Consider the following 26,879-nt stretch of genomic DNA (forward strand, 5'->3'; position numbering starts at 1 on the left):
CAGAAGAACATAAGCCAGTTTTTAGAAGCTCACACAGGTACGAAATCACAACAGGAATGTCCACAGTAAATGGATCTAGATTTCTTTTCAGACATCAGATAGAAAATCTTCTCCATCTGGAAATAAGACATTTTCTTGTATTAGGTCTCAAGGCCTCCTGCAAAACCCCATGCATGTCCTGAGAATAAAGGTGCCTGAAAGGGATCAGAAGTTGATAACCCACAGGGTCAGTTGTAATGTTGACAGATGTGGATGAAATCAGAATCCCTTGTCCTGTGTGAGGAGATCCATCCAGTGAGGCAACTTGTGGTGATGGCCATTGCCTAACTGCAGAAGGGGGAACCAATGCTGTCTTGGCCAAAAGGGGGTCACCAACAAGATTTTCGGCCTGTCCTGCTGAATCTTGTGCATGACTTTCTGTATGAGAGGGAAGGGGGGAATGCATAAAGAAACATCCCCTTCCATGGGAAATAAAAAGGCGTCCACCTTCCAAGCCAGAGGATGCAGGGGTCTTGGCACAAAAGAGAGGAAGTTCTGTTCTGGGGGGAGGCAAATAGATCCAGATGTGGAGTACCCCACTGATGAATCAGGTCTCAGAACACATCCCTCTGAAGCATCAATTTGTGGTGTGTCATGGTCCTGCTTAACACATCTGCCACAACATTTTGTGCAGATGGAAGATAAACCGCATGAAGAGTGACCTTGTACTGAATGGCTAGCTCCCATGCCTTCATTGCCAGCCTGCAGAGAAGGTAAGATTTGGTCCCCCATGTTTATATACCATAGGATAGTGGTGTTGTCTGTAAGGATTTTCAGAGAACCTGGCAGAAAAAGACGGTGGAAATTTTGGAAAGTTATGAGCAGAGGAGCAAAGGTCTAATTTCTCTGGTGTTAATGTGCTCTCTACTCTGAGATGGAGACCACAGACCCTGAACTTTCCTGAAAGTACAAGTCGCCCTCCAGCCCATGTCTGAAGCATCTGTGAAGAGTTGTTGAGAAGGCTGGGACAAAAGAAGAGGAAGACCTGAACTCAAAGAAAACTGCTGAATCCAACAAAGGAGCTCTTATTTCAGACATGGAAGGAGTGGAATCAGGGCATCTGGTGGATGAGCATGCTGGGACCTAGTAGTCTTAGAAGCCACTGAAACTTTCTCATGGGGAGTTTTGCAAAGGGCAGCATGGGAATTGTGGAAGCCATGAATCCCAAGAGTCTCTGGAATTCCCCGGCTGAGGTATCTGGAAAAGACAGGAGGGTCTCTATGAAGTGAATGAGAAACTGAGCCTTGTCTGTTGGTAGAAAGGCCATCATCAGGTCTGTCCTGACCCTGCACCCAAGAAAATGTGATCCTGAGATGGAGTCAAACTAGATTTTTTAAAACTGATGGTGAAGCCTACGTTTTGAAGGAGATGAATGGCCTTCTCTAGGTTTAGAGACAAGAGATTGGAGTTGTTTGCAAGGAAAAGAAGGTTGTCCAGGTAGGGATAAACCTGAATAACCTGACCCTCAAGAAAGGCAATGGCAGGAGCCAGGCACTTTGTGAACACCCTTGGGGTAGTGGAAAGACCAAAAGGCAGGGCAGAAAACTGAAAGTGCAAAGAACCCACCAAGAATTGTAAACATTTCCTTTAAATAGAACAGATGGGGATAGGCAAGTAGGCATCTTTGAGAGCCAGGAAAGCCATGAAGGCTTAAGGAGTGGAAAAAGTGTCTGCAGGGACAGCATTCAGAAAGAAGGAACCTGCAGGAATGTGTTTAAATGGAAAGATCTAGAATTTGTCTCCAAGGACCATCTTTCATTGGAACCAGAAACATTCTTGAGTAAAACCCCTTGCCTCTCTGATCCCAAGGAACAGGTTCCATGGTGCCCAGAGACCTCAGTTGAGAAAGGAGGTCTGGAAAAAAACTGCATCTGACTGGAGGGGGGCTGTGGAATAGCCATGAATGAAGGAAGACTCTTCCAAGTCATGAAGTAACCTTTTTGGGCAATGGACAAAATCCAGGCATCCTGAGTGATCCTTGTCGAGACTGGAAAAGAAAGAGAAAGGTGAAGAGAAAGAGGGATAATGACTTGGAAGAAACTCCAGATAGTCAGAGAGAAATGGGTCTGGGCTGAAAAGACTGCTGAGAAGAGGAAAATGAAGATGAAGATTTTGACCGAGAGGGTCCTCCTGGAAAACTTCTTAGACCTAGGAGAAGAGGAAGAAGCTGAACGAGTTGATCTCCTAACAAAAGATGATTTTGGCAGGGAAAATTTCTTTGAAATTTGGGAACCGGTGAAACAAAGAAGCGTGGTCTTGGAGTTCCTTTGCTTTCTCTTGCAAAGCCTTAAATAGCTCTGCAGCCGCTGAACAAAAAAAGCAGTCTTGCCCAAAGGAGCATCTAGTAACTTGGCCTTAATTTCATCAGGTAATGACTGAAGTCTCAACCATGAATGTCTCCTAAGTACAGAGGCAGAAGCAGCAGCTCTAGATGATGCCTCAACAGCATCATAGCTGCACTTAACAGAATGCCTAGCCATCTGAGAAGCAGCAGCCAAAAGAGACATGACCTGTGTTTTAATCTCAGAATCTGGCAAGGACAATAAGGCCTGAGAGGCTTGAGAAAGCAAAGCTAAGGAGTAATTGGACATTATGCGTCTGGCAATTAATAGCTCTGATTGCTAAAGTGGAAGAAGTATTTACACTTTTTATCCAATCTCTCAAGAATCTTGCTCTCTTTATCAGATGGAAGAAGCTTAGCAGAAGGGAATAACTGGGAAAACTTATCAGAAGCCCTGGAGATGACTGCTTGATCTGCAGAGGGTCACTTGTAGAGAAACTTATAATCATCAGAAACCTTATAGAACCTCTTAGGAGCTGGACCCCGAGATTATGGAGTTTTAGAGGAAGAAGCAAATTTGTCTAGGAAAGCTGGAAGGACTGGAGGAACTGCAGAGAGTGAGTGAACCTCCATCTGAAGGAGGTCATAGTACCTCTTCTGTTCTTCAGAAATCTGGGAACAATCCCATTTGAAGAACTCTCCCATCTTATTAATGGTTTGTCCAAAGGAAATGTCCTCCTGAGGGGAATCTCCTCCATTAGACTCCTGCTCAGGAGATGCATATTGCAAAGGAGAAGCAAGTTGGGGGGAATATGCAAAAGAAGCATCATCGGAAGAGTCATCAGAATTAGGTACCTGAGATTCAGCAGCCTGAACTGGGGAGGAAGAGAAAGAAGGCAGAGAGGAAGTAGGTTCCAAGGTCACCAAGGCCTTAACAAGACCCTGAGAAAAAGCTTCCCAATCTGACTGAAGAGAAGGAATGCTAGGGTGCTTAGTTTTTTTGCTTCTTCTTAACATGTCTTTCTGGAAGAGGGGACAAAGGAGAGGAACCAGACGTAGGCCTAACAGCAGATGAAGCCAGATCCCTAGTCGAGACATCAATGGCACAGATGTCACAGGAGTCATCCAACACAACGAGCCATGGTTCCCCCATATCGCCTGAAGACTATGTCTGTAAAGCCTCCGGCATGCTGGGATCCGTCCCCTAGCAGATTTTGCAGAGGTACCTGCGAAGAAGCAAACCCGTCCTATGAGCGTACCACTGGGTCTTCACCGACATCAAGGGGTACACGCCTGAGGCAGAAGGCACAGCGGAAGATGATTCCGGCTTTAGCTTACTCGCCTTTCCCTTCAAAGTCAGCTCAGCTGAAGGACCTGCGGCTCCCTCCATAGTGTCTTTAGCCACTCATTTGAGCCTCTGATTCTCAAGATACAGATTCAATGTCGAGACATGACTACGCAATGTTTTAGGCACAAAGGCCTGACAGACAGAGCAGGATCAGTGGCCGTGACTAGGCCCTAAACAGGAAAGATAGAGCTCATGGCTAGCTTTATAAGGAAACTGCCTTCCACACCTACACTTGCCCTTCCTGGATGACATGAACAAAACAAAAGGGAGTAACAAGAAATAAACTCCCCAACAGGGCAAAACAAAATCCAAATGCAGACTGAATGTAGACGTCAACCTTCCGAATGGCCGCAGAAAAGTTCTGAGGATGGTACGTGCAGACGTCCTTTTATGGCTGCTGATGTCAAAGCAGACATGCGACATCCCACATACTGCCAAGTAGCTTGAAGCTTTTGTATATTGGCCGGACTTCAGGTCACAGGGCAGAAAACAACCCATATGTAAAGAATACTGCAACAATGAATAGAAGGACATCATAATTCCTATCTAGTCTAGCCCAGTTATTGCACCTTGTGGAATAATATATAAATTCTTTTCAAGTTCCTACTACTAAATTCACATCTTCCATACCAAATATTCTAATAAATTTCTTCAGAAATCTACCTTCTTTTGTTATACTGTCCCTTCTAGGTTCCCTGCTACAACCTTCACTATTTCAAATCAAATTCCAGTCCCCACCTATAAATAATATTCCCTGCAGAAATCTGGATTACGTCTCCCAAAATTTTCTTAAGATCCACAATAGCAGTTTTCAGTGGAATATAAATACTCCTCCTTTGCCAACAGCCCCTTACTAACACAAATCTATCATTTTTGTCTTTTTCCCCTTCATCTAACACTATTACAACCCCTCTAGCAATTAGTACAATTACTCCCCTTTTCCTCTGACACAGATATTCTGAAATCCGCTCTGTCAAATTCACACGCTCATTTCTTTCCAAATGTGTTTCTTGCAGCATTGATATTTCCACTCTACATGTACAGATAAAAAGGTAGAGAGTATTACATTATGTTAAAAAATGCAAAGAACTTCACGTTCCAGGATAATACTGACAACATAGCCATCATGATAAAAAGCTACTGTTCCCGCTTATTATACACATCAGTTTTTGAACGTATATCTCCAGCTTTTGTGTTATACATGTATGCTGATGCTTGGCAGGCAGATCTTTTCTACAGTTGTTTCTTCTCATTGCCATTTGAACCCATGTTACATATTCAAGATGTTTTGTTTTAATGAAAACACTCAAACAAAAAAACTAAAAACAAAACACCCTCATTTCCTATTAACTTGGAACAAACATACAAAACTATGTACATCTTCAACACTTGAAATTTAAGGAAGACTAGACTGCCCTAAAATGATGTCTGCACCTACAGGGATTATCCAAACTTAAGGTTACCCATGCTAAAATGCATGCTACAGCCTGTGCTCTCACTTACACTGATTGTCGTCTGTTGTTTTCTGATCAGTCTTCCCTTCCCAGATATGAAAAACAGCTTGCATGTTTTCAGAAAACATTAACTTTTACCCCCAAGAAAAAAATGTACCAGCTATCTTTAAATAAAACTAAACTGAACAGTGTTCTACTAAAGCCCTAAGAAAAAATGTACCAGCTAGCTTTAAATAAAACTAAACTGAACAGTGTTCTATTAACTGCATTAAAGTATTAAGGCTGCTAGAGAGGTTGCTACCTTTTTCATTCTCCATAATTTCAAACAGTTATTTCACTGAACTGCTTACCATTGTACCTTTAAATTTCACATTTACCTTGGCAAAGAATACTCATAATTATCAAGATTAACTAATTGTACCTGCAGACAGCTCGTCTCCATAGAAATGTACACAGCAACGAGTCTTTGCAAATTTCACTCAGAAAAGAATGCACAGCTGCCTTCACCTTGAGATGTCTCAACTCCACTGAAAATTTCCAACTGTTAAACAAACAAGCTAATATATTTATAATTGTAAGCTTAGCATTTTCATGGGTTTCATCATTTTTTAAACATTTATTAAAGTATCATACTGGCAGAAGAGAAAACAAACTATTTTAACATGTTTCCCATTTAAATACAATATACAGCACATATATTGTCACTGCTACTATCATCAGTCCAGCATTACAAAAAATGCTGAATTCCTACCTTCCCTTAAACCTCTCGTCTCCTGAACATTATAAATGTTTTCTTCACACATTTTCCCTTTATCTCAATGAAATTCACTCCTTCCATTTCTAAAGATTCCTCTTCCAGTTATTTTATCGCTTTTATAATATTCAATACCTCAAATACAGTTGGTGTAGACTTTGATTTCCATTTTCTAGTAATTACTTTTTGGCAGCAAACAGAATTAAATTTGCGACCTTACTATGTCTAGGTAATTCAAATCATGTATCCCAGCTCAAATTAATTTATTTACTTAACTGCCATTTACTCACCCAATAGTACTCTGTAGGGAATTTTTAAAATCTACCAACTCGCTACATTCCAAAACATATGTTCCCAGTCATCTTTTTCTTCTCCATCACACCTCCAACATTTGCTAGCTACTCATGGAAAAATTCTTTAAAGTCTGCTTCAGGTATAAAGATTCATATGCAAAGACTTCCAAATAAAGGCCCTAAACCTTCTGGACTTGACTGCACATTTGAGAGCTATATATATATATATATATATATATATATATATATATATATATATATATATATATATAGTCTTCCCATAAATTGCTTTTCCAGTCCCTCTTCCCAATCTTTTCTAACTTTCTCGGATTGATTTGTATAGTTATCATGCAATATTGTATATGCCCTACTAATTATCCCTTTTTTAACAGCTGTTTCTGTTCTAGACTCAGCTAAAAACTCTACCAGAGAAGATCTTTCACTTAAAATTTCTCTATCCCCCTTCTCTTTGCCTGTACTCAGGGATCAAGCCTTGGTAGGGAATGCAGTCTACAGCCTGCAATCCAAATACTTTTTTGACTTATGGCTTTCATCATTTTGTTTTATTTTTAAACCTATGTGCTTACAAAAACATCTGTTTACAGCTTAAGTCAAAGGCAGTAAGCTAGATAATCATCCTCGTAAAATAAAGAGAGAAAATAACCTAATTCTACATTTTACACCCACCTTCACCACCACAGCAGCCCAAGAGCACTACATACGAACAATAAAAAGTACAGTTGTGTACCCTTACCATAAATGTAGATGACTGAGTGTATTCACTGTTGCAGTCATCACCTGTAGGTTATCCCTGCTGTGGTAGTCCTCGGCCGGCCCGAATACCAGAGTCAATATTTTTCTGCATCGGCTGTTGTCATTTGCTGTCTGATGTCAGGTCGTCAGTGGTATAAAGCAAGGCAGCCGACGCCATTACATCGGTTTTTCTTACCCTAACCAGTCAGAAGTCCAAGTAAATATGGTAAAGTGGTCCTGGTGGCTAAAAGCCACAGTGAGAAGCTTATGTCTCCCTAAAGAAAGAAGATATAAGGGGGAAGGAGGGAAAGAAACCACAATTGCAATAGTGAATACACTCGAACATCTACATTTATGATAAGTGTACACAACTGTACTATGTTCTTCGTGTTTCAATGTTGCAGTCATCACCTGTGGGAGGACTCCCAAAGCTGAGGAGAGGGGTGGTAGGATTAGTAAAAGACCTAGGCATGGATAAGCATGTCATGCAGAACTGCAGAGGCAAACAATGCCCTAGCCTTAGAAAATAGAGGTAGGTGGGTATGGACAGAAGCCCAGGTGGCAGCTTCCAAGATGTCCCTGGTGGGAACTCCTCTGAGGAATGCTGTGGAAGTGGAGGCTGCCCTACTGGAATGGGTTTGAACCATACCTCTCAACATGGAAACATCAAAAATCTGGACAAAGGCCCATGTAAAATAGGTACAAATCTGTACGCTGATTAATAAAATTTGCATACATAATTATGTAACCCCACCCACTCATATGGAATTGCGGGATATCAACTTTCAAACACAAACTGAAGAGCAGACAACCAAAATATGGCCCCAGAGAACCAGACCCTGTAGTAAATGGTAGCCATTTTCTTTTAAATGTGTAGCAATGGTGTTCACTGGGAAAGGAGATGATGATGAACCTTAAGATTTTGTTTTCGGTGACTTGCAGTATGTGGGCTTTATGGTAAAAGTAGGGCATTTAATGGTAGGCAATATTCTAATCTTAGCAAAGGAATATTATAGCTTGCTAGGACCTCAGAAAGTCATTCGTCATGGCCTACTGATCAGTAGCATAGCTACAGTTTGTGCCACCCGGGGCTGTCTTTGCCATCCTCCCTCCTCACAAAATCATGGTTGAATGGGGCCTCCCCATATACAGCCCTCCCCCGTGCAGCCATTCCAATGTTCCATTACGTGGCTATTTCACCCCATTTACTCTAAACACTGTAATGTGCATACTGCTTTACTTCTACGATGATTTGGATTTCATTTAAATGTTTTATTTTACATTTTACAGCATAAACACTAAGACATCTGCTAAACAAAGCAATGCAGTCTCACAATTAAAATAGACTTAGCATTAAAACTTCTCTGCCCTTGAACCTCACCATTCATTGAAACAGCACTGAAACCCACATTCAAATAAAAGACATCTGGCCAATGGCAGATAAAGATTAACTTTGGTCTGTTTTCAAATCATAGTCCCCTTACACACCAAACATACATGTGTTCTTTGATACACCTTCCTGATTGTAGTTTATTGTTTTGAACATTTTTTTCAGTAAACAATGAAACAAAATGCATGCAGCAATAATGACAAAACTGCCTAATTCAGAACATTTCCATCACAAGTCTACTCAAAATTCTATAATCCACCAGTATCAGTAAATATACACAATCTCTGCAGAAGTAAATGTCATCTAACTGATTCCACATTAACGAGATCTGTAACTAATGAAGAGGTTGCTGCTAACAAACAACTTTATGTTTCATTGTTTTATCTACAAATAAAGTGCCTGCTGCCCTTGAGGAATAAATTGCCTATGTTACATAAAAAAAAAAATAAGCTAATAATATCGCAATAGGGAATGGATGGCAAACTGATAACAGTTTCATAACTACTTTTATCACCTCCAAAGAGGACATTCTCAGGACTGCAGCATCCACCCCATTTAAAAGTACAACACAGTACAGTATCAGCAATGCATAGTGTTGGAGTAAAAGCCACAGCCTTCTGGATCAAAAGCAAGTATTCAAACCATTATGCTATTAACAATGCAAGCAGACTCAGCATCATAAGCAGCACTAAACTTCTCTACCCATGAAGCTCTCAGCTCCTTGTAAAATCCACTCAATACTCGACTGTATAGCTCATCTTTGCAGCACAAGAAATCTGGAAAAAGCCAAAATTTGTTGGGGGGATAAAAGCTCAAAAAACAGGGGCACATTTTAAACATTGCTTGTATAATCTTGGAAAGCTGCTAGAAATTAGAGTGTTGTTACCACCATGCATATCACTGACAAAGTCTTGAACCCAGGACCCTGTGCACTACAGTCAGAGCAACATACCATTATGCAAAATCAGCTGTTTCCTGAAAGATAGGAAGAATGAAACTTAAATGACTATCATTTAGTGAATTCGGTTCTCACCATAGCTCTCAACCTCTTAGCACAAAACACCTGGACAAAGCCAATAATGGGGGAATAGAGCCTTCACACACATTCAGTGAATTCAGTTCCATAGCTCTCAACCTCTTGGCACAAAAAACCTGGACAAAGCCAATAATGGGGGAATACAGCCCTAAAATAGGGACAGATTTCAAATACTGATCTTATAAACTTAGAACATTGCTAGAATAAAGAGTTTTGCGGTGCTATGTATTTTCTGAAGAATCTTAAGTCTGAAATTCAAATACATGTTATTATTTAGTGAATTCAATCCTTCACTGATTTGCCATAAAACACACACACACACACACACACACACACACACACACACACACACACACACTGTGGCTTAACAATACCCCTCTATACTTTGAAAAGCATTACCTACTATTGCCACTTCTAACTATAAAAAGACTACTTAAAGGTGAACTCCAGTCACAAAAAGCATGTTTAAAAATGAGTACACTTTGGAAAACTTACAGCAGCAGTCAGTTTAGAAAACTTACAGCAGCAGTTCATCGTAATTCTTCTGTCCCTGCTCACAAATATAACAGCACTTGTCACAAATGTAACTGCACTCGTAATGGTTCTACGTCGCTGCTTGTGGCTTAACAATACCCCTCTATACTTTAAAAAATGTTACCTACTATTGCCACTTCTAACTATAAAAAGACTACTTGAAGGTGAACTCCAGTCACAAAAAGCATGTTAAACAGCGAGTTAAACCAGATGTTTATTTTTTTGTGCTCTTTTACCAAGAGATGCTCAGAAAAAATGTACTCGTAGACACACACCGAATATGCCTAGCTACTCCCTTGCTGTACACTATGAGCACAGGACAGGGTACTGTAACAAACTTTTATATGCTGCTTAAAGTTACCGCTCCTCTTTCAAAGTCATTGTAGAAGGGTTTGTTGAGCAGGCACTTCTCACTGCATCCCTGCGATCCCACAAGAGTTAGATAAATGTAGTCATCGGTACCTGCAAACCGGCACTGGGTCCTAGTAGCAACAGTCACTATGTAGCTGGGCATTGCAGCTCTACTAGTAGTCTCAGCCTCTCAGGTTAGGACAATCACCTTTGCAGATCCCCAAGCTAAAGGGGCGCCTGAAGCCAAGACACCTAACACTCTTGTTTGGGTTCCTCTTTTCATTCCACCAAACTTGCAACAGGGGCACACTACCAAGAAGAAAGACCACATTTATCCTCTAAAGAGAAAATGATTTTGGAGAAGCAGACCAGCATAAAAACAGTGAACTGCTGTTATAAATATTGCATGCATCCCCGGCTCCTGCTCTAAGGAACTCTAACAGCAAAAAAGTTATACACTTCCTTCTAAAACAATTAGAGCAATCGAGTGTGTACTTTACACTCTTAACACAAAAACGTATTTACAACAGCAGACAGTTCAATTCGTAATTCATCCCTGCTCACAACTATAACCGCAACTGCTTGCAAATAAATATTCCTGGAAATGCTCAGACTTGTAACGGCTCACAAATATAATGTTTGTAATTCGCGCAAATACTAGAAATGTTCGCACTTGAGCTTCAGTTCCGACAGGCTGGCAGGCTAATGGCGCTGCCGTCATCGCGTAAGTAATGATGTTAGGTCAAAAGGCTGAAAATTCAAAAACAGAGCTGGGAAAATCGGAAATTAAGGGGTGCCACTCGGGAATCGTGGCACCCCATTATTTGGACCTCAAAACCAGTAAAAGCCATGAAATTCGGTACAGTTGAGCGGTATGGTTTGAATAGACTTGGGGGGGGGGTTCCCATGTAATCTGTAGCAGAAATGGATACAGTGTGATATCCACTTGGACATGGTCTGCTTGGAAATGGGCTTCCCCTCTGCCCCTGGGGCAAAGCTGACAAGTAGCTGATCTGTTTTCCTGAAGGGTTTAATACAGTCCAAACAGTATCTGAGCTGTCTGTGCACATCTAGTGAGTGCAAAATTCTTTCCCCCTTGTTTTGAGGGCTAGGAAAGAAGGTGGGTAGATGTATGGCCTGGTTGACGGTCACATTAGATACCACCTTGGGCATAAAGGAGGGATTAGTGCTCAGGGAGACCATGTCTGCATGAAAAATGATGAAGGGCTCAATGGCCATCAATGCCTGAAATTCTGAAACCCTTCTGGCTGAGGTGACAACTAGAAGAAAAGCAGTTTTCCAGGAGAGGTATCCAAGTTCTGCTGAAGCAGCAGGTTCGAAGGGTGGTAAGGTTAGTTTTTCCCAAACATAATTCAGGTCCCAGGATGGTGTGGGTGGCCTTCTGGGAGGTCTGATATTAGAAGCCTCTCTGAGTAATTGTTTAATCAAAGGATGGGAGAACAGGGGCTGATCTGTATCAAAATTAGCTGAAAGGGCTGAGGTGTGGATTTTAATAGAAGAGAAGGAGAGGCCACTATTACGTAGCTCCACTAGGAAATCCAGGATAAGAGGGATAGAAGGTTGTAAGGTATTGCCCCCTCTGGACTGGCTCCAGGAGCAGAATCTTTTCATTTTCCTGCGTAAGATTTTCTGGTGCTGGGCATTCCGGCCTCTGTGATAATGTCTAAGACCTGTTTGCTTAACAGGGGTCCCTTGTTTGCCTTTAGAGTATTAGCCATGCTGATAGTTTGAGAGTCTGCAAGGCTGGGTGCATCACCCCCCCACCTGAGTCAAGAGATCCGAGATCAGGGGAAGCTGTCTGGAAGGCTGTAATGTCAGGCTGCGCAGTAAGGGGTACCAATGTTGTCTGGGCCAATCTGGAGCAATGAGGATGGCCTTTGGTCTCTCCTCCCTTATTTTGATCAGCACCATGGGAATAAGAGGCAGAGGAGGGAATGCGTACACAAAGAGGGTGTTCCAGGGGAAGGTCAAGGCATCCACCTTCCATGCTAGGTGGTGATACTCCCTGGTACAGAATTTTTTCAGCTGATGGTTGAGATGCGAAGCAAAGAGATCCACCTCTGGAGTCCCCCACTCCCGAGTGATTTGTAAAAAGATTTTTCTCTGGAGCTGCCATTCGTGGGGGTCCAGTAAGTTTCTGCTTAAGTGGTCTGCCAGGGTGTTGTTGACCTAGGTGTAGGTATTGGGCTATTAGGTGTAATCTCATGGAAGAGGCTGTCAGCCAGAGGTTCATGGCTAGCCTGCACAGAGGGTAAGATTGGGTTAGGGTTACCACCTGTCCCTCTTTGTGAGGGACAGTCCCACTTTGGGCAGTTGTGTCCTGCGAACAAAAATAAAAAATGACAAATGTCCTGAGATTTTAAGACAAAGTATATTTCTTCAGTTTTCTTTAATAGTTGCATAAAACAGTTATTTTATATCGGAAATACACAAATATTATATGAAAAAGCACAAGCAATGCAAATGCTACAAAAATAAGCTTTTCTTTTGGCAAAAAAGTGAAGCTCTGTCCCTTGCACTAGCCGTTGGTATGTTTTGTCCTGCAAAATCTCACATTTCTACAAAAAATGTCCCACTTTGGGCATTTGAAAAGGTGTCAACCCCTAGATTGGGTCCCTCCCTGTTTGTTGATATACCACATTACTGTGGTGTCTGTTTTGATAAGAAGAACCCCCGGCTTGAGATGGAGTTTGAAGGATGTCAGAGCCTTTTGTATGGCCATCATTTCCTTCTGGTTGACGTGTAAGGGAGGGTGCTGGGCATCCCAAAGACCTTGGGTGCACCTGCCTTCTAGGTGAGCGCCCCAAGCAATGTCTGAGGCATCGGTGGTAATGGTCTGCCCGGTTGAGTGGAGGGTGAAGGAGAGACCCTTGTTCTTGCCACAGGCGCCTGTCCACCAGAGAAACTCGGCCCTTATACAGGGGCTCAGAGGGAGCGAGGTCTCTAGAGGTTGAGAGTGCTGACACCAAAGGATCTTTAGATACCACTGAAGTTTTCTCATATGAAGCCGGACCAGAGGAATTAGAAGGATGCAAGACGTCATGTACCCAAAGGCTTGTGGGAACTTCCTCGCAGTGAGGTGACTTCTGGAAGCCAGCTGGGTAAAGAAGAGAGGCAGGAAGCTCTGCTTTTCTGGGGATAGGAAGGCCATTTGGGATGCTGTGTTCAGCAGTGCTACCAAAAAATTATCTTCCTGGAGGGTTTTTGCTTCGATTTCTTCTCGTTGATGGTGTATACTAAGGAGGTTAGGAGGGTTTTGACAAAGAGGTCGTCTTTGAGTAGCTTTTCTTTGCACTCTGCCTGAATGAGGCAGTTGTCCAAATAAGGGTAAACTGTATATTTTTCTGTCTGCAAAAGGCTATGGCCGGGGCTAAGCATTTGGTGAATACCCTGGGAGCAGTAGATAAGCCAAAGGGTAGCACAGAGAACTAAAAGTGTTGTGAGCCTGCTCTGAAATGAAGGAATTTCCTGCAGGATTCCCTTATGGGGATGTGGAGGTAGGCATCTTTTAAATCTAGGATGACTAACCAGGCATTTTTTGTCAGAACAGGCAGCAGCTGCTGCAAAGCTAGCATTTTTAATTTGGGGACCACCAGGGAGGTATTCAGAATGGCTAGATCTAGGATGGGGCACCAATTGTCCTCTTTTCTGGGAACAAGGAATAGTCTGGAATAAAAGCCTTTGCCTGTTTGATCTGAGGGGACAGGTTCTACTGCCCCTTGGGATATGAGAGTTTGGACTTGTTTCAATGCCTCTGCCCACTGATTTGGTGGTAAGTCTGGGTACCCTCTTGGAATTGGGAGTTCGTTGAAGGAGAATTTGTATCCCTGAAAAATAATCTTTAAGACCCATTGGTCCTTTGTTACAGAAAGCCAATTTTTTATGCAGAGGAAGAGCCTTCCTCCTAGTTTTTAGTGAGTGAAAAGAGGACGGGGGGTGGAGAGTCATTGAGAGTTTTTGCCATAGAGGGGTGGTTCTCTGCTGTCCCTAGGATAGGAGCCTTGATGCTCTGTCCCTGCGGGGCTTACCTTACCCCTGTCTGCTAGGTGCAGGGAAGGACCAGTGTTTTAAGGGAAAATTCCTACTGAACCTAGGAGGTTGTACCTGAAAGAAATCTTTTACTGTTTGCATAGATTGTGCCTTGTCTTCCATCTTTTTAAGCACCTCTTCTGCTTTTACTCCAAACAAGTGGCCCTTATCCAAGGGTGCATCAATTAAATTAGATTTGACATGATCAGGGAGAAGTTGTTCCTTCAACCATGCAGGTCTCCTAATGACAGATCCTGACACTGCTACCCTGCTTGTGGCTTCTAGGGTGCCATATCCACAGTGTAATGAGTGTTTGGCCACTTGACAAGTAGAGTGCAGTAAATCTGCTAACTCTTTCGAATTGGCACAGTCAGGAAATGTTGAAATCTTTTGCTTTAATAGTTCTAAAGTGTGTTGTTGATATTTTAACATGTGGAACTGACAGTTGAGTGCTCTGATAGCTAAGGTTGCAAAGATGTATACTTTTTTACCTCATCTGTCCAGAGCTCTGGAATCCTTGTCAGAAGGAATAGGATTCTTTGCAGAACTAGCCTTAGCTCCTTTTGGTCCCTGTGTAATGACCTCTCGGTGCAGCAGGATTTCTTTACAGGTATTTGTGAGAATCCGGTACTCTAATACCCTTCAGGTTTACTGGGAGCAGGTGGGAGGGCGTCAGGAGCTATGCTGGATTCATGGAAGACATCATCCACCACCTCTAAGATAGGGGGGATGGCCAAAGGCCTGTGCTGGGGCAGGTCTAGAAACTCTCTTGGTCTTTTCTTAGACTGAGGGAAGTTCTGGGATTCCCAGTGGAAATGTTTCCTGAGAGTGTGAAGGGTTGCCCCAAAGGAAAGATCTTCTGGTGGGGAGGCAGAAGGAATGGATTCCTCTGCATCTGCATCCTCATAAGCAGTCAGAGGTTGTTGTTCCTCTTCAAAATCTGAATAATCAGACTCCTCAGAATCCTGTTCTGTCAGTATTTCAGGAGAAAGGTCTCTTTCCCTTTTAGAAGTTGTGGCCTGACTACCCCTGATAAGGGTGATAAGATCCTCCGCCATATTAAGCATTTGAGCTTGGGGTGGTGGAGGAGTAAGATGGTGGCTAGAGGTAGATTTCCTAGGAGTGTCCTTGCTTCCAGGCCTAAGAGTATCCATGGGTCTGAGAGAAACTGTAGTCGGATGAGAAGACGTCAGTTTTTGTCTAGATTCAGTAGTGCGAAAGACCTCCTCAGAAGCTGGTGCCTGCGTCGTGGCTCTGGACCCAATCGAGGAAGAAACAACCAACGGCTCAGAAGATGAAGAAGAATTCTGCGGCATACCAGACTCCGAAAGGGTCTCAGTAGAGGCCTGTGAATGTATCGGATCAGGCATCAGGGACTGTGAAGGCACCTCACTGAATTCCGGAAAACTGACGACCTGCTTAGCGGTAGAGTCGTCGGAAGGCTTAGCCTTGTGTGGTCTGTCTCAATCTTTATCTTTACGTTTTTTCGGAATGTCTATGGATTGCTGGTTGACGGACGCCATTTCGGCATGTGAAGACAGAAGGCAAAAATACCTGGCTATAATAAGAGCTCTACGACAAATGCTTCTCGCATTAAACAGGGCACAGAACCGGCAACGGGGGGACATCGTGGTCTGGGCCTAAACAAGTGAAGCAATATGAGTGGAAGTCTCGGTGTGGGATCTGCTTTCCACAGGCGAGACAATTGCTAACTTTTTCTGACATTGGTTAGTGCAAGAACAAAGAATCCCCAAACAGGGTACTTAGCTTTAGACGTTTTCAGCTGTAATTCAAACTCTTGTAGCGACCGACTGGCACACTTGCGAACTGCTTCTGTTATAGACTCCGCGGCACGAAAGACTGATGTAATGGCATCAGCTGCTTGCTTTATAGCACTGACGACCTAACGTCAGTTAGCAAATGACAGCAGCCGATGCAGAAAAGCATCGACTTTGGTATTCGGGCCGGCCGAGGGCTAATACAGCAGGGATAACCCACAGGTGATGACTGCAACATTGAAACACGGAGAACATCTTGCTTTTGTCTAGCCTTTTTTAACGTTCTATACTGTAAAAACCTATATTTCGTACAACTAAAAAGTACTCGTTTACTTTAATAGTCTAAACTTTATAAGTAAATTGCTATAGCTTAGAACAACTGGGAGATGGAAGAGTAAAGGTCCAGGAGTCCCTGCTGAATGGTCCTAGCAAAGCCTGACCTAGACCTGGAGAAGGAATCTAGCTTTGTAAAAGTATGTACAGAGAACCATATTGCTACTTCTAGAATACAACCAGTCTTAACACTTGCCAAAATGTCATACAATGAAGCCAAGACCCTGGCAGATTATGCCTTGACCCCACCTGAACAGTTTTGCTGTGATGGGAACAACAAAAGGTAACAGCCTGAGACAACCATTTGGAAATTACCTGCTTTCACGCAGGTTGTTCCTTCTTCTTACCTTCACAAGAAATAAAATGATCAGAACTTCTGAAAAATTTTGTTCTGTCAAGATAGTACCAGAGTCGTCTGTGAACATCCAAGGTATGTTGTATCCTTTCTCCCTCATTTTTTTTTGTTTGGGGAAGAACACTTAGAGATGGGTAGGTTGGCTTATAGTAAACCTGAGGTCTATGGTTAATTGTCGAACGGACTAATAATTGAACAGCACATCATCGAAATCCAATTGTCAAACAACCATCCAGTGAACAAGCACTTCATCAAACCTGTGAGATGGGGAAAGTAACTAGTTGGCACACACTTCCCCGTCTCACTTTTTCTCACTGTAGTGTGACCTTGGAGTTGGTATATATAGTTAGGTGGGGTGTTGGGGGCGAAGCCTCCCACATGGGGTGGGTTTGAAATACTGCCATTTATGAGACAGGGAAGTGTTGGACAACTAGTTACCTTCCCTGTCTCACAGGTTCCATTAAGTGCTCATTTGATGGACGAACGTTCGACGATTGGATTTTGATGGTTAGTCCGTTCGATGATTAACCACAGACCCGTAAACCTGGATACCACTTTAGGCATAAAAAAAGGATTTGTTGTCAAGTAACCCCTCTCTCTACAGAAAATAAGATAAGGTTGACTCACTATAAGAATTTGCAACTCAGGCACTCTTTGTACAGGTCAGACCAATCAGAAACACTGTTTTTCATGTTAAAAAACTCAAGTCAGCCAGACAAGCTGGTTCAAATGGAAAAGTGTTACCTTCTCTAACACAAAGTTGAGATCTTAAGGAGGCGCCACTGGTTTTCTTGGAGGTCTTTTATGTAATACCCCTTTCAAAAGATTTTGATATGAGAATGCATTGCAAGAGGAGGAGGATCCATGAAAAGACGTGCTGAAATGGCTGAAAAATGAACTTTGACAGAGGAGTAAGATGGACCATAGGAAAGTAACTTACATAAATATTGCAAAACCAGAGAAATACTAGCCCAGAAGAGGTTCTGGTTATGTTTTGGCACCAACTTGAAAACTTCCATTTATATATGATAGTGTAGAAAAAGACGTTCTTGTCTCCACTAAAATCTGATGCAGATCTCAGAACATGGGTTTGGGATGTATCATACAGTCTTGTTCTTATGTGAGCAGATCCAGTCTGTGAGAAAGCTTGTAGTAATTGCTCCTGGACAATTTGGGCCAGAAGGGAGTCACATAAGTACCCTAGATATCCACGGAAAGGTATACTGGAACATTCCTGTCCAAAGAAAAGAAAAAAAGCATCTGCCTTTCCAGGCCTTGCACGGAGTCCTGGAGCAAAAGTTTACCACCTGATTGTTCAGAGAACAGGCAAAGTGGTCTATACTTCAGGAATTCCCCCAAGATGGATCAAATCTTGGAGAAACCCTTGATCTAATTAACAATTGTGAGGGTCTACCTTTGTCCTGCTCAGCTTGCCTGTCATGCAGTTTTGCTCTGATGGAATGTAGGATGCCTGTACAGATTATGCTGTGAATCTATATCCCATGCTAACATAGCTTGTCTACATAGGGGGCAAGATCTGGCTCCCCTTTGCTTGTTTACATACATCACTGTGGTATTGTGTGTAACAATCTGAAGTGGTTTTGGGAACTAAAGGTTATTCAGTGAGTTGAGTGCCTCGATAAGAGCAAGCATTACTTATGTTTAAGTGCTTGTGCATGTCTTGTTGTCCCAGATAACTTGCACTTTTATCCCCCTTGACACTGCTCTCCAAGAAAAGTTTGAGGCATCTGCTGTGACTGACTGCTTTGCAGCAGGAGGGGAGAAGGGGATTCAGGGATACTGTATTCTCCATCAAGTGATTTCTCTTCTCACAAATCCCAAAAAGTGTAGTTGTGTGATATCTTACCATAACAGTAGATATTCATCTCTTCAGTGTTGCAGTATTATTCACTAAAGGGATCCCCTGCCAAGGGTAGCCCAACATCCGGCCAGTATATTAAAGTCTAAGGATTTTATAGACACCGTACATCACATGTATGTTCCCTGTTCATGTCATACGGCATAAAGGTGACAAAGATGTACATACCTCAAAAATGAATAGCCCCAGGAGGAACAACAGTCCAAGGAGAGAAGGAAGAACATGTACATTGTAAAGGAAAAAATAAAGGAGAAAAGGGAAAGGGAGGGAACAAATACAGCAACAGTGATGAGGAGGACTAAGATTGTACACAACTGTACTGTGCTCTATATTCACTGTTGCAGTGTTCTTTACTAAAGTACAAAAGCACAAGAGGAAACTTGGGAGGAGGAAGGCCCAGAAGAATTCTCCAGAAAGCCATGGAGGATAGCTCTGGGAAAGACCACTCTTGCTCTGGAAACATCCAATTTGTAAAGTCTAGCAAAGGTATGGACAGAGGACCAAGTAGCAGTCTTCAGGATGGAATTGGTCTCCAAGCCTTTGAAAAAAGCACCAGAGGAAGCCACAGCCCTGGTAGAATGAGTCTTTACAGAAGCAGAAAGACTTTTACCACAAGAGAAGCAACAAAAATAAGTGATCTTGGAGACCCATGAAGAAATGGTCTGCTTAGAAAATAGCCAAACCCAGAGATCTAGATGAGAAGAAATAAAAAGTTGTTCAGACATGCGAATGACTTTAGTATTATCCACATAATATCTGAGTTGTCTATGCAAGTCCAAGGTGTGAAGAACCTTCTCACTAGCAAACTGTGGAGAAGGAAAAAATGAGGTCAAAATAATAGACTAAGAGAAAATTCATTAACCACTTTGGGCATAAAAGAATGATTAATGCAAAAAGACAACATGACCCTATGAAAAACTAAAAAATGAGGAAAAGCCATAAGAGCCTGAAGTTCAAGCACCCTTTCAGCTGAAGTAAGGGCTAAAAGAACACCCTACAATGCTACAAGGAAGTTGAAGCTGCAGGCTCAAAAGGAGCCAGAGTCAATTTTTCAAGAACAAAATTAAGGTCCCAGGAAGGGGGAATAGGTTTCCTGGGAGGCCTAATGTGAAGGACGCCTTTAAGAAATTGTTTGACCTCAAACCTGGAGCCAAAGGCAGACAAGCAGAAATAGCTGAACGATGAGCTTTAACTGAAGAGTATGCAAACCCAGCCTGGAGAAATTCATAGAAATGAGACGGGAATCTCCACAGAAATTGGATCCTGGTTACGAGCAAGGCACCAGACAGAAAATCTTCCATTTGGACATATAGGATTTCCTGGTAGTCGGATTCCTGGCCTCCTGCAGAACCTGAAGCATGTCCTCTGAAAAAGGGTGCCTAAAAGGGATCAAAACCCTATCACCCACATTGTCAGGTGAAGAGTGGACAAGTGAGGATGGATGAGTGACCCCTAGTCTTGTGTGAGTAGGTCCATCCTGTGAAGTAACTTATGGCGACTGCCATTGGAAAGGTGCAGAAGAAGAGGGAACCAGTTCTGTCTGGGTCAAAATGGAGTCACTAAAGAATTTTGGGGGGAGTCTTGCTCTCTGTTGAACAGGGCCCACGGTATGAGAGGATGGAGAGGGAAGGTGTACAGAATCATCCCTTTCCAAGAAAATGAGAGGGCGTCCACCTTCCAGGCCAAAGGACTTGAGACTCTGGTGCAAAAAAGAGGAAGCTGTGTGTTCAGAGGGGAGGCAAAAAGGAGTACCCCACTAGTGGACAGTGTCCCAACACACATCTCTGTGAGGCAACCATTCGTGAGCCTGTGTTACGGACCTGCTCAGAGTCTGTCACAATGTCCTGCTCTGAAGGAATATAAACAGCCTGAAGAGTCCACAGATATTGGACAGCGAGATCCTAAACTTGAACAGCTAGTCTGCACAGAAGGTAGGACATTGTCACCCCTTGCTTGATGATGTACCATATCACTGTGGTATTGTCTGTAAAGATTTTGAGGTGCTCTGGAAGAAAAAGGTTATGAAAGGCTTGAAGGGCCACAAGAACAGCTCTCATCTCCTTGATGTTGATGTGGCTTGACCTCTGATACATAGGTCAGAGACCCTGCACTTTGACAGGCCCAAAAAAGCACCCCCACTCCGTGTGCGCGGCATCCGAAAAAAGTTCCTGAGAGGGGCTGGGGGCTGAAAAGGAAGCCCTAGGTTGAGCAAGAGATGAAGAATCCACCACTGAAGCTCTAACTGGAGGCATGGAAGAAGAGGTACTAGAAAGTCTACAGAATGACAGTGCTGGAGCCAGACAGACTTTAGAAATCACTGTAACGTTCTCATATGGAGTCTGGCTAGAGGTAGCATAGTAATGGTGGAAGCCATGAATCCCAGAACCCTCAGAAATTCCCTGTCTATAACTGAGACTTGAGGAAGTAGGGACTGAAAAAGGGCAATTACAGAAAGAGCCTTAGGTTGTGGCAGTGAAGCCATCATAGGAGTCGTCTGGAGCCTGCAACAGAGAAAAACATGATCTTGGAAAGGAGTCAGGATGGATTTCTGGAAATTTATCATAAACCCTAGGCTCTGCAAAAGGCTAACCAGCATAGTGAACGTGCTGAAGCAAGGTCTTTGGGGAGGAAGACTGAATGAGCAAGTTGTGCAGGTAAAGAAAGATTTGTATCCCCCTTAACCTGCAAAAAGTAATCACAAGCGAGGCATTTGGTGAATACCCTTGGCACAGTAGAGAGGCCAAAGCGCAAAGCAGATTACTGAAAATGCAAGGAAAAACAGAGAAATGCAAATATTTCCTGAAATGGGAATGAACTGGAATGTGAAGATAAGAATCCTTGAGATCCAGGAAAACCAGGAAATCCTGAGGAAGAAGTAGAGGAAACTGAAAGGACAGCATCCGAAAGAAACGGATCATCAGAAAGGTGTTGAACTGAGAAAGGTCCAAAACAGGCCTCCAGATACCTGGGAAACAAAAAAAATATTCCGGAACAAAATCACAAAACACAAAAGAGGGATCTGCAGAGGGACATTTGTAGAGAAACTTACATTAATCAGGCACCTTACAAAACTTGTCAGGCTTTTTATGGGCTGGAGTTTGGGAATCAGGAGCTTGAGAAGCTGATGAAAAAATGTCCAACTGGGCAGCCAGGACCAGAACATCATCAGAGGGCTTAGCAGACTCCATTTGGAGGAGTTCATAATACCTTCTCTGGATGTCAGATACCTGAGAACAGTCCCATACAAAAAAAAAAAAAAAAAAAAAATCCATCATACCTCAAATAGTACCCTCAAAAGAAAGTTCCTCAAAGGGAGAATCTGGGCTAACAGAATCTTCTTCGAATCTTCCTCCTCAGAACCAAAGTCCAATGGAGAAGGAATCTGAGAGGAGTATGCCAAGGACTCTTCGTCCAAGTCTTTATCAGAAGAGTGCTGCTCCCTAGGCCTATTATGTGGAGTAGAGGACCAAGGAGGGGTAGGGACAGAGATTCCCTAGGGAGGCTTCATGGCCATAAGTGCATTAAATAACCCCAGAGTAAAATCCTGCCATTCATGCAGGGAATCTTTGGGAGCAGGGAAGATGTCTTTACTTTTTTGCTTCTTCTTTAGATGGACGTCAGCCCTACAGACCTTAGGAGGTTCAGACCCCTGCCCACACTCAATCAATGTAGCTGGAATCTCCTCCTGAACAAGAATCTGATTAACACCCTTCGGTCCCTCAGATATGATCATCTGAGGTTCCCCCTCAACATTTGCAGCGGATGACTGCAGAGCTTCAGAGAACATGTGAGAAGCCGGATCCATGCCAGCCTCCAACGTGATCGTTGCAGAGGAATCTGAAGGAACAACTGGAAGATCCTCCAGGCTTTCACCAGCCTCAAGACAGGCAGCCAGGGGAGGTAGTACAGCAGCTGAATCTGACCCATCTTTTTTGGTCTTCTTGGCAGATGGCTGACCTATGGGATGGGATGATTCCACCATAGCACCCCCAGCCAACAACTTAAGACATTGGTTCTCCAGTTAGAGAGACAAGGAGAAGAGGCAACTACATAAGGTCTTTGGGACCAAACTGATTACTTACTATGTTCGTGAGTAGCACCCAAGCAAAGACACTGCTCATGATGGTCCTTATGGGGAATCTGTCTTCCACATTGACATTTCCCCTTGGTAACCAGCACAAATGACAAAGCGTACAGACCAACAATAAAAGATGGTGTTTGGACTAGCAGCAAGGAAGTTCTGGGGTATGTATGTCTGTATGTCACCTTTATGCCCTACACTGTGAGCGGGGAGATTATGTGTGGTGTACATCATCTATAAAATCCTAAGACTGGTACACTGGTCAGATATTGCGATACCCTTGGCAGGGGATCCCCTTTAGTGAAGAACACTTCAACAATGATATGGAAGGACATCTGGAATCTGAAAGATAATGTGTGCTGGGACCTGACGGACTTCAGATACCACAGTATTTTTCTCATGTGAAGTTTTGCCAGAGTTGTTGTAAGATTCACACATGCCATGTGACCCAAAATCCTGACGTATTCCAACTCAATGATCAAAGTCTGAGTGGAAACCCCCTGGAATAGATCTAAATAATAGACCTATTTTTTCAAGTGGAAGAAAAGATCTTTGTACTCATGTATCTAGCTGACACACCAGGAACACAATACTGTGTGATGGAGTCAAGAAGGACTTTTGAATGCTCTCCTGGAATTCCAGCATGTGTAGGAGATCTCTCGCTTAAGTAAGTGATTCCTGACACTTTTAAAAAGACTCTGCAAAGATAAGCAAGTCATCTAAACATAGAAAAACTATGGATACCCTGGAGCATGCAGTGGGCTATGGCAGGAGCTAGACACTTTGTGAACACTCTTGGAGCAGTGGATAGCCCAAAGGGTAAGGCAGAAATGTGGTGATGAACATCTTTTAAATCAAAGGTTACCAAAAAACTCAAGAGAGGAAGAAGGGTAACATGCTGTGAAATGACAGCATTTTGAAACTGGGCACCTTCACATACTAGGTTAGGAAAGAAAGGTGTAGACCTGGTCTCCACACATTTTCCTTCCTTGATACCAAAACCTTTTCCCAACTGGGAAGGAGGAACTGCTTCTAATACCTCTCATACCAGCATGTGCTGTATGACAGGAGGAAACAGATGGGTTTGGCCTGGTGGATGTGGAATAATTTTCTGGAAAAGATGAATTTCTTCCCACTGCCTTCTGTAACCTTCAACAGCGTTAATCATCTACAGCCAATGTTAACACCACCAGGTGGCTAGCCCAAGGGCCAGATCCAAAACTAGGTGACCTAGACAGTTGCCTAGGGTCCATGCCGGCAGGGGGTCCCCGACTACAACATTAAATTAAGTTTTCTTACTTTTAAGCAGCTGTGTACTGTCACTTTAAGAACTAAAAAAAACTACAAGTTTTCCTGAGATTGTGTAGTGTTGCTTTAAGCACATTCCTGCTTTGCTCATGTCCATCTGCTTCCTGCTTTCAGGCAATGAAACAGAAGCAAGTGTGGGTGACAGATTACAAAGCAGAAGCAAAACTAACAGCAGGTGTCTTTGGAGTTATTGCACAGCATAATGGCAGGAAAAGTTAGCTTTTGTTAGCTTCGTACAGCATTTAACAGCAGGTGTGTTGGTTCACCCTTTGGTTCATGTTACTCTGTACAGCATTTAACAGCAGGTGTGGGTATGGGAGTCAATTAGCAGGAATGACAGCTGTGTGTGTGTGTGTGTGTGTGTGTGTGTGTGTGTGTGTGTGTGTGTGTGTGTAAAATGTCCCACTTAGGTGGACTTGTCAGAGTCAAACCCTGTACCTTGGGTATAGGGGGCAAGAGTCTTAGTCCAACTGCAATATAAACATGTTCTGTTAGCTTTTTAAGTGATTCAGAGTAGTAGTGCCCTTCAAGCATGTAACCCGCCCCCCACCAAAAAAAAAAAAAAAAAAAAAGGAAAGTATGCTACAAGTAGTAATATTTTCTGATTTGTGTATGACTTTTGGGTTGTTGAACAAAACCTACTGCTACCACATTTATATTGATTGTAACTAATTTGCTTTATTCACTGCACTAAGGAATGAATGAATTCATTAATAGGCTTGGATTGTGCAACACAGTCTAAATATTTTCCATTTTAGTAATATATTTTTGCAGTACCTTCTTTAGAGTATCCAGCATCCAGCAAATGCAAAGGGTTTTACTTTTGTTAGGTCAAATAGTCTGCATTATTTAGTAATGACTAGAACCATTTTATCTTCAATATCCCTTACGTAACCATTGGTGCATATTACTGTGGTACAGTCTTCTTTTCACGATTGGATTGTAAAGGATTTTTACATTTAGGTAATAACTGTTATTCTGGCAGTTAGCACACAGGAACAACCAGTCTTTTTTTTCTGTAAATGTTAGTACTCACCATCAGCAAATATCAGTTACTTTTATAACTAGGATAGATATAATTATGCAACATGCTACCTGTTTAGACTTTGGTTTCGGCATTAATGGTTTCAGTACAGGTGAAGTTTGTTTATTTGCTGGTTGATTACTGGACATTGCTGGTTTCTTAACAGATTTAGTCATGTTATCCAGAATATTGGCACACCTTGCCTGGCCACTTGTGGATCCTGGACCTTTACTGTTAGAAGATACCTGTTAATAAGGAACATTGTTTTAGTGATGTATAGATTAAATAGAATATCTCAAAATTAATCAAAATGAAAAATATTTTACCTTTTCCTGACATGTATAATTCTCATTTTTTTTTAATACATAACCTCTCATAAATGATATCCCTTCAGGTGATGTCATACTGGCACAGTATGCTTCTTTCAGATGAATCCTACAGAATGCCAATTTTCAAATACACTTGACCAGAATCATAAAGGAACAGAAATAAAACAGGCCAATAACATTAATTCTGCACACGTCAGGTTTTACTTAAATTTTATCAACGGTCCACTGAGGTGTTAAAAAATGATGTCAAATGCGCATGATACGTAAGAAGCTGATATGGAATCCATTAAGGTTCTGTTCTCTCTCTCTACAAAACAAACCCTTACTTTATTCCCATTTTATAATCATACCTCTTTTATTGAAAAAGAGTTATGTACTTACCATAATATGGCATCCGTGTTATCCTATGTCATTATTCCTCACAGAAGGGTCTTGGACCTGAGCTGGCAGCTTTAGCATAGACAGATCCAAGGCTCAAGCTCCTCCCTCTCACATAATCCCCTGCTACCCTCTAACCCTCAGATCGAGTTTGCTAACAAGGCTAGTAATGCTGATCACAAAAGGTAGAAAGGAAAAGGAGCCCTAGACCCACAACACTCCAAATGTCCTCAGAAAATCCAACAAGGAATGGGGATGAGGGAGGGAAACGTGAGGAGTAATGACATAGGATAACACAGATGCCAAGTTATGGAAAGTACATAACTCTTTATCTGATGTTATCCATGTCATTATTCCTCACAGAAGGGTCAGAGTCGCCAGCTACCATACACCCTGGGAGGCCTCAAGGAAGGACATGTCGAAGCACTGTGGAGCCAAAGGAAACCTTGTTCCTGGAAACCAAATCCAGCTTGTAATGAGATAAAAAGATGTGAGGACTAGACCAAGTGGTGGCAGCACAAATATCATCAATGGAGAGTTTGGCCATGAAAGCTGAGGAAGTAGCCACGGACCTAGTAGAATGAGCCCTAACCTTTCCCAGAACCTTAAGATGCTTGTTGGCATAGACTGTAGAAATGTAGCTAGAGATCCATTTAGAAATAGTCACCTTAGAAACCAGGAGGCCAAGTCTATTCAGGGAAAAAGCCACGAAGAGCTGACCTGACTTGAAAAGGTCCTTGGTCCTATGTAGATAAAATCATAGTTGCCAAAATGTACTCTCCTTTACTGGAATAATTAGGAAAGAAAACTGGCAACTGAATATATTGGTTCAGATTTGATTCAGAGGTAACCTTGGGCAAACAGGATGGATTTGTTCTAAGAGATACTCTGTCCTTGTGAAAGACCATACGGAGGAACAACTGAAAGAGTTTGCAATTCAGACAGCCTCCTAGCCGAAGGTATGTCTACCAGGAAGGCAGTTTTTCATGGCAAGAATTTGAAATCGCATAAACTGGCAGGTTCAAATGGACCCTGAGTGAGAGAGTGCAGCACTAAGGTTAAATCCCAAAGAAGCAAGGGATCCTTAACTGGCAGTCTTAGAAGGAAAAGAGCTTTCATGAACTCTTTACA

General features: G+C 42.5%; 1 protein-coding gene across 3 annotated transcripts in view; it reads right to left on the minus strand.

The window, feature by feature from the left end:
• WDHD1 (WD repeat and HMG-box DNA binding protein 1) overlaps positions 1-26,879 on the minus strand; it is a 2,322,801-nt gene that overhangs the window by 267,282 nt on the left and 2,028,640 nt on the right. For all 3 annotated transcript variants that reach the window (XM_044074408.1, XM_044074407.1, XM_044074406.1), the window contains exon 23: positions 25,113-25,286. In XM_044074408.1, the coding sequence (XP_043930343.1) occupies positions 25,113-25,286 (174 nt within the window). The remainder of the gene's footprint in view (positions 1-25,112; positions 25,287-26,879) is intronic.

Source organism: Protopterus annectens, chromosome 6.part0 (assembly GCF_019279795.1).
Source record: "Protopterus annectens isolate FY-2018-M chromosome 6.part0, PAN1.0, whole genome shotgun sequence".
NCBI classification, from domain to species: Eukaryota; Metazoa; Chordata; order Ceratodontiformes; family Protopteridae; genus Protopterus; species Protopterus annectens.